Source organism: Varanus komodoensis, unplaced genomic scaffold, assembly GCF_004798865.1.
Source record: "Varanus komodoensis strain SLA01 unplaced genomic scaffold, ASM479886v1 scaffold94, whole genome shotgun sequence".
NCBI classification, from domain to species: domain Eukaryota; kingdom Metazoa; phylum Chordata; class Lepidosauria; order Squamata; family Varanidae; genus Varanus; species Varanus komodoensis.
Window position 1 is genome coordinate 1,679,935 of NW_025336646.1, and position 8,499 is coordinate 1,688,433.

Below are 8,499 nucleotides of genomic sequence, written 5' to 3' on the forward strand. Positions count from 1 at the left end.
ACACACACACACACACACACACACACACACACACACACACACACAGAGCTTCTTGTCTAAATAGTGGCATGCCTAGTTTGGCCTGGGTCCCTGGGACATACCAGCTCAACGCTAGCTGGTCATGAATCCTGGGGCTTAGACTTTTCATGGAACAGTTTGCTTTGTTTTCTTATGCTTTTACAGAGCCCTCTGCCTTCTCACCAATTCTGCTCTGCTGTTGACAACTGCGAGATGAGCATTCGCTTGAGCACAGTCTGCCTGGCTCTCATCCCATGTTTTTTCCAGGGCAGAAAAGTAGTAGCAATTTCCCTCATAAAGGACCCATCTTATGGAGCAGCCTGTGGAGGATGGGAAAAACAGGAGGATACTGTACATAATCCGCACGAAGAGACAGCAGTCCCCATCTTGTCTGCAGTGGTTTTTTGGCCAACTCACGTGTTTTCCCTCCGGAGATGATATTGGGGACTTTTTCGAAGATCTGCGAAACTGATCACAGAAAGACTCTTATTATTTAGGAGAAATATCCCAAATACTAAAAGAGCTGTATGGGCTTAAATGCACTTATTATCTAACTGCAAATGGCAAGAATGCTTTGGAAAAGTGTATTCCAAATTTTTACTTTCAAGGAACACTTTCTGTATTGGTCCTGGAAACCCTGTACATTGCAGAAGGTGTTTTACAGGAACCTTCAATTCGCTGGCTGTATCTGTCAGGTCATGTCATAGGAGAAGGAGAAGATGAAGTGATTAGGCACACTTTTCAGGAAATGGCTCAAGGCATCAGGAACAAGAGCAGGAATACAACAGGAATTAAAATGTACAAAAAAATGAAACAATTCAAAAAGGCTAAAACCAGTAAAGTTACTCCAGGACTAAGCTATAGAATGAGAGTGTTAAGTCAAATGTAACTCAGAGTGTCATGTAGTGACACTTATTCACACATGCACAGCAAGGACAGCCGCTTGGCAGCCATACAAGCTACTCCGCAGCCACAGGCCACCACAACACTAAGCTGGGGGCTGCCTTGTTTCTGCCTCCTGAACCCTCCGTTAAGGGCGCTGCTGCCTGGCATGCCATTGTGCAAGCTCTTAGTCTTCCATGACTTTTGGAGCTGCAACTTTGCCAGGGGCTGTGAAAGAGGCAGATTGACGTATTCTTTTTTCTTTGAAAGTGGTGAAAGTTGACTTGATGCTCTGGAAAATGTCCATTTTGAGGAAGCAGGAAATGGCAGTCATGTTTTTATTGTGCAAATGGAGCCAATGATTAGCAGCAGTTATGCAGCCTTGAGAAATTTCATTAGTTGGTTGAAGAAAAATGTTCTCTCTTTTGAGAAAGCAGAAGTAACCCATTGCTGAGAGTCAGTGGAAGTTCAAACTTGGGAAAGGTTTAGAGTTTACAGGTACTGGGTTCTTTCTACCTGGAAAACCTTGTCGCTATTTCTTAATACAATTTCATGGCTGGAAAGAGCTTCTGTATTTTTTCATAGCATTTAAATGCTACCAGGAATGCTACCAAACAGAGGACTCCAAACAGTTGTAAGGCATTATGTATCCTTTCTGCTTTTTCAACTGTAAGAGATGCTCCTAGTGTGGGAGAGCCCACAACCTCCCTAAGACATTAGGTTCATTGCTGTTCTGCTCCTCGAATGAGGTTAGGCAATTGTACTATAAATGACTTCTCTGAAAACCATTCTAGAAGTAGACACAGGGCAAGCACATTTCTGTATGGTTTCCAAAACCTGTCTTGGAGCAGAAGACAGGAAACATGCATGCGTATATATCATTGCGGGAGTGAGGTGGGCTTCCACAATCCACTAGGACAGCCACTGGCCCAAGATTTTTCCTTTTTTTTGGAGGGGGTGCCTGACTAAATGCCCTGCTCTAACTATAATCTTGTATACAACTGGACAGCTTTCTGAGAGCAATGGATTGACTTGGAGTCCTGCACTGAGCAGGGGGTTGGGCCCTCTCGCCCCTCCAACTCTACTATTCCATGATTCTAGCTGCCCAGAATATTTTCTCATTTTAATTTTTAATCTCAGTGATTTAATTGCCACATGAGTTTCTCCAGCAGCACAGCTAACAGATCAGAGCCCTCTTTTAAATACATGCATTACCCACTGAAAATTGGCCTATGTGGGAGAGGAGCCCTTCCCCCACACTGCAGTCATGATTGGATTCTGCCCCTTCCGCATTATTAGACTGTTTAAAAACAGCAGGAGGTCTAGCCATGACCTCAGAGAATCAGTTTGGGCTACTGGGAGTTCCATACTGTCCACTTTGCCATGAAATTCCCTGCCTGCTACTTAGAAAAAGTCCCTAGAACAGGGTTCTTGAATCTCTTCCCTCCAAATGCACTTTTGGAGAAGCACCTGAGGGACTCACACTCCATTGGTGGGTGATACTAAAGGCAAAATGTGTGGGGACAAAGGCACTGGGGCAGCGCCAGAATACATCCCAGATCCCCAGTGCGGTGCACCTTTAAGTGCTTACGGCCAGTACCTAAGCCTTAAGAGAAGAAACGTACATTTTTAGAATGGTAAAAGGGCAGTGGCCTTGTAAAAGCCAGGGGACCACAGCACATCGCGGCCTGTGGGGAAAAGGCTTGGCCATCTGGTGAGCCTGCGGGGGCTGGATTTGCCAGGGCGGCGGTTGCAGTGCTGTGCTCCTGCCTTGGAAAGTGTGCCTGGGATTGCTGTAAGCTAAAAGCATACAGAATTGCAGCTAGGTAAGAACTGGTTCTGGAAGGCCAAGCTAATATCTGGGCTGAGTTGTGAAACTGCATTTCTAACCCAGTCCGCTCTGCCTTGATGATGTCCCTGCTATGTTTCCTGGTATCTTGCAGGTAATGCAAAGAAGTGACTTGAGGGCCTTCTGCAAAGAGCCTAATCTTAACCAAGATGGACAGGAGCCACATGAATCAATCTCTCTCTCTCTCTCTCTCTCTCTCTCTCTCTCTCTCTCTCTCTCTGTGTGTGTGTGTGTGTGTGTGTGTGTGTGTGTGTGTGTGTGTGTGTGTTCATGTAGAAACAGGAAGAGAACACATGATCCTGTTGCTTACTTCCAGTCTCTTGATCTGGAAGTGCTGTCGCTTCAGAAATAAGATTTTGATTTGCAGAGCGCATTCCCCCTTTGATCTTTTTCTGTTAGCAGTAGCTTTCAGCAACTTTCTTTCTGTTTCTTTAAAAAAAAATCTTGAATAAAACTTTGAAATGATAAGAAAAAGGCAAACTTTTGGCAGCTTGCACTTGGGTGTGGAACTGTTGCTGAAAGAACTGTCATGGGTGAAATGCAGAAAACGACTGAATCATAAGAGATGTACAGAGTAAAGGCAGATTTTATTTAATTTGCATTCACTAAAGTCTGAAGACTACTCAAAAAAACAAACAAACAAACCAGATTCAATGTGATACTCACAATATAGAAGAAACAGTGATGTGCCTGTAAGTTTTATAACCACGGTAGTCACAAGTACACCCACAAGGTTCCAATTCATCTTACCCTGTAGGTTGGGACACCAAAAATTTAGGAGAACACCTCTTTGCATGTAGGCAGAAGACTTCCAATATGTCTCTAGAACTAGTTGGATCTGAAATATATCATGTATATCTGAGGTCAAGTGAGGTGTGAGGGCACCAGAGAAACTGAACATGCATAGAGAGGTATAGACACTCCTTCAGTACAAACAAACAATCAATTCAGTACAATGCAAACATACAAAGCAAACCAATTCTGGTTCAACTTGCAGTTGAATCATGGACTTTCCAATTTGTCTTCCATGAGCTCAGCTTTCCAAAGATCAAGAAGGCAAGCAAATGCTCTAAACCCAAAAGGAGAGTTCTTGTCAATTTGCTTGCAGGAAGGCAGGGGCATGATAAGATCTATAAAGATCTTAAAGATCTATGTTACACCCTAGGGTTGCCGGGGAAAAAAGATTTGGCTTGCTGTTGCATCTTTTTCAGCAGGGTTTGGGCCCACGTCCATGAGAATCGCATGCCATTGAATTTGATGGAGCTTATGGTGAAAAGGATCCCAGCCTCAGGAAACAGAACAATGACTACATGTGAGAGATGATGTGGCTTGTATCCAACCTCAGTTAGTCATATCTATGCCCCCTGATGTCCCTTCACAAAAATTTGGCCAGGAGCAACCCTGTAAACACAGAAACAAAAGAAGCTTACCTGAATGAAAAGACGATTTTTGTTTTTCTTCCTTCAGTGAGTGTTTGTGGAGCTTTGGCTGTAACTTTAGTTGCAATGTTTCCTTCCTCTTGGCTTTCCCTGAAGCTCTGCTTTTCCCCCCGCCCACGCATGGAGAATTATTCACTTGTTCCTCTGTCCGCAGAAGCTTTGTGGGATGATTCTTCTAAGGAGTCTTTAGAAATGCATGATCCAAACTTCCCCTTTTACAAACCAATGGCTCCTTTGGGTTGGATCCGGGCTTAGTAATTTCAATTAGTTCATTCAATGAAATGAAATTGATCCGTCTGGTTTTAATATAACTCAATCTGAATCCACCTGTTACTTTTGGAGCGGGGCAGGAGCAGAATGTCAAAGTGCTGTTTGATCTGTTCTAGATAATCCCAGATGAATTTCACAAATACCTGAAAACAAATAAGTGTTTCTGCACTTTTTGAATATACATCACCAAACGCTGGCAATGGTATTTGGGGCTCTGTCATTTACTGGCATTTCCCTGAGTTTTTGAGTTCAACTTGTTTGGAGATATGGGTAATCGCATATAAATGTTGACACCGGATTTCAGATAGGTGCAATCCTATCCCACATTTCCCAGCATTTCCCAGCCAGCCACTTTCTGTTTTTCCCCAACCTGGCTAGGGGATGCTGGGAATTTTGACTTTTTTCCTCTCTTTTGCCTTTTTTGTATTCTTCAACTTTAGTCTTATGCAAAATTATCTGGAAATAAAAACCATTGGTCATAATGGGGCTTACTTCTGTGTTAAGCCACACAAAATATCGTTCTCCTTCAAACATAGATATAAACTGAATATGTCAAAAGGCAAGGACACATAGTTTATCTTTTTACATAGGCACTTTCTTTTCTTCTCTAGTCTATCAAGCTACATCTTCAGGGAAATTGAGTGTTGTCACATTTCTGTCCTTTGCAAGAAGCTTGGGATGAGGCCTAGGGACTCCCCCCAGTCTCACAATAACCCTGTGATGTGACTGGCCAAGGAAAGATCATTATGGGCAGGAAGAAAATAGGAGAAGACATTTGCTGTTACATTTCAGCAAAAGCAAAAGGTGAGGTGTATCTAAATCCTATTTTCGCACACACACAAATTAAAATAGCTATAAGGGAATCCGAAAGAGCTGTGGAAAACCAGTGAAATTGTTTAGGGATGGGTCACAAGTCCTTAAGTTGCCCCCAGGTGTTTAAAAAAGGCAAAGAAAAAATGTCACCTATAGAAAATCAAAGATGAATTTCTATATTTCTTCTGAGTAAATCCTCATGTGTGTAAGGATAAACATGTTCCTGGATTCCAGGGTGAGCAGCAGAGAGTGACATAGAAGGTTTAATGGGAAAAGAGTGGATTGGGAAAAGATTGAACACCTCCCTTTCCTTGGCAGCTTTGGCACTGGAAAAACATGTTGTTTTTTCCTTAATAAAGGAAGCTGTAGGAGTTTTCATGTATGAATTTACCTGTAATGTATAGTTTCTTCCTCATATATTTGTGTTAATGAGAGCAAGTCATGCACTGTTGAAATTCACAGGATAAGACAGAATTGGCTTCACACTAGTCATTGACTGTTCAGATGACATGGTAACTCCTACTTTAGGACTGAGTGTGAGTTGTTCAACTGTGGAGATCTTGCTGAAACATGGATTATCAGCTGAGTTCAGACAACAGAATAACCCATGTTTCAATAACAACCCACACTCAATCCATACTCGACCCCTGAATGTGGGTGACTTTTGTGTTGTTTGAACTCAGGTATTTTCTCTGGAAGTGATCTCCTTGACACAATTTGTTGCTTGTCGCGAAGTCGTGTCTGACGCATTGCAACCCCATGGACAACATTCCTCCAGGCCTTACCGTCCTCCACCATTCTCCCCCACCCCCAGAGTCCACCTAAGCTCACGGGACTGCTTCAGTGGCTCCATCTAGCCACCTTATTCTAAGTGTAATCATTCTAATCTAGCCTCCTCATTCTCATTCTTCATGATAACTAATTGTGTCACCTCATTGACACAATTAGTTATCATGAAGGAAATTCAGGCACTGCTTCCAGACTGCTGCATTCTAGTATTTTCCTGTTTGTGTGTGTGTGTGGGGTGGGGGTGGGGATTGACTCCCTCTCCAAATAAACACCTTTTAGCATGGGGTGGGCAACTCATGGTCCCTCACCTGATATTGGACTGCAACTCACACCATCCCATGATTTTAGCTATGCCCGCTAGTTCTGTTGGAACTGCACTGGGGCAACTTCTGGAGGGCCACGACTTGTCCAACCTGGTTTTAAAGTACTCCTGCAATGAACTGGGAGCTGAATTACAGAGGTGGTTTCATGCGGGACTTAACTTGACCATATATACCAAAAATATATCCAGTGATGCCATCACACAGGCAAGATCCCACATGTACTCAGAAGTAAGTTCTCTTTAGCTTCTTCTTGCAACTGTCCTTTCATTATTTGTTTATTGCATGTATACTTCACCTTTACTCTGACAAGTGATACATAGATAGTTTCCCAACAACCTGAGAGGTAGGACAGCTTGAGAGATGATAATTGGTCTGAGGTAATCTAGTGAGCTTCATAGATAAGTGAAGATTTGAACTTGAGTTTCCTTGTTGTTGGTCAGCCAATCTAACCAGTGTACCACACCAGCTCTTGTGCTTTCTTTTATGTTTTACCTGTTTTATCTTTTTCTGTTCACTACTCAAAATCTCCACAGTGGAATATGAAGCAGTGTATAAATCTTAGACATAAAGAAATAAACAAATGTAGCTAATTAGTTAATTCCTGTTCACCAGAGATGGCTAAATTATTAGTTAATAGGCTCTTTTTTTTGCAGTACTTTTTTATTAAATTTTAAAACAGTACTAAAAACATCAATCATCACAAACATCGGAACTACTGAGTCAGCCCCTTACTACTTATCTTTTAACATTCTGTAATCATATTCAGATCCATTTATGGAATCTTAAAAAACATTTTTAGGTCTAAACCAAGTCCTGTTTCTCCAGCCGATAATAAAAAAAAAGGTTCCAAATTTGATAGAAGTCACTATCTTCTTTCTCCTTCTGCGGTAAGATCAGTCCATACATTTCTTACAGAGTCCCGTTTTCCTTGACCAATATTAAAAGAAAGACTCTCCAAATTTGATAAAAGTCACTATCTTCTTTCTTCTTTGATAGAAGCTTCAGTCTAACCAACTCTACACAATTCCAGATCTTTTCATTTTTCTAATATTAAACAGATAAACTCCTCATTATAATAGTTACAAATACGATCAAATACATTTTTTGCTTACTAGTATTCCAGTCTAATATCCACTAAAAAGGAAAGTGAAAAAGAAGAAAAGTTCCAAGCTTAAAAAAGAACTAAAGACTTTTAACCCAATTTATGTTCACATGTGTAACATCCATTTAGCATCTTTAAGGATATCTAATCTATTTAACGACAACAATTATCTATGATATCTTTTAAACAAATTTTCTTTAAGCTAGTTTATTAAAGTTTCATCTAACTTACACTTCACTTAATCACATACAATTAACTCCTTATAAGAGTCCAGCTCCTTACAATCTTTAATATATCTCGCTTGTAAAAAGAAATCTATTTAGTACAGCTCCTCCTACTCCTATAATAGTCATTTTCTAGTGTAGCAATTCAAAGACAAAAGAGTCATGCAACTTAGCTTTTGGTCATTCATTTTTAAGATAAAAAAGGAAAAAGAAAAGAATTTCTCATTTCCCCTTATATCACCCACAAAGGAGAGAGAGAAAAAGGGGGGGGGGGGACTCCACTCCTATACTTCTCCTTCTTAGTTCAGTTTAAATCTTATAATCTCTTCATAATTCATTTAAATGTAGAAAAGCTTCCAGTTAAAATCGTATACCTTAGCCTTTCCATACCACAATAAACATGCCAACCCATTTATACCATTCCTTTTTAAGATTTCTTTTTTACACCTCTTCCAAACCGCTTTTGTTTTAATAGGGTTTGTTGAAAATCAATATTTTTAAACTTTGCATCTTCAGCCCATCTTTCTCCCCTTGGTGTTATTTGTTGAAAATCAACCCACTCCAAAGTCTGTATTTCAATCTTCACTATTTCTTGCTTTATCTTCAGTGATTGTAGCATTTGCTGTAGGTCAGTATTTATTCCACATGGCTGTGTTTTTTGCTGCAAATCAACCTTCACTGTTTCTTCTTCTTCAGAATCAATTTTAGTTCATTCAGGATCCATCCATCCTTCAAAAAAAATTCCTTCCTTTAGTGGCCAAATTTGTTTCTTTTTATCCACAGTTTCAAA

General features: G+C 40.7%; 1 protein-coding gene across 1 annotated transcript in view; it reads right to left on the reverse strand.

The window, feature by feature from the left end:
* Positions 1-3,556, reverse strand: part of LOC123017517 (C-type lectin domain family 5 member A-like) — a 7,830-nt gene extending 4,274 nt beyond the window's left edge. The window contains exons 1-3 of the mRNA XM_044418925.1: positions 3,416-3,556; positions 436-486; positions 202-338 (exon numbers count right to left, since the gene is read on the reverse strand). Coding sequence (XP_044274860.1) covers positions 202-338; positions 436-486; positions 3,416-3,545 — 318 coding nt within the window. The 5' untranslated portion in view covers positions 3,546-3,556. The remainder of the gene's footprint in view (positions 1-201; positions 339-435; positions 487-3,415) is intronic.
* Between the last annotated feature and the right edge of the window lie 4,943 nt (positions 3,557-8,499).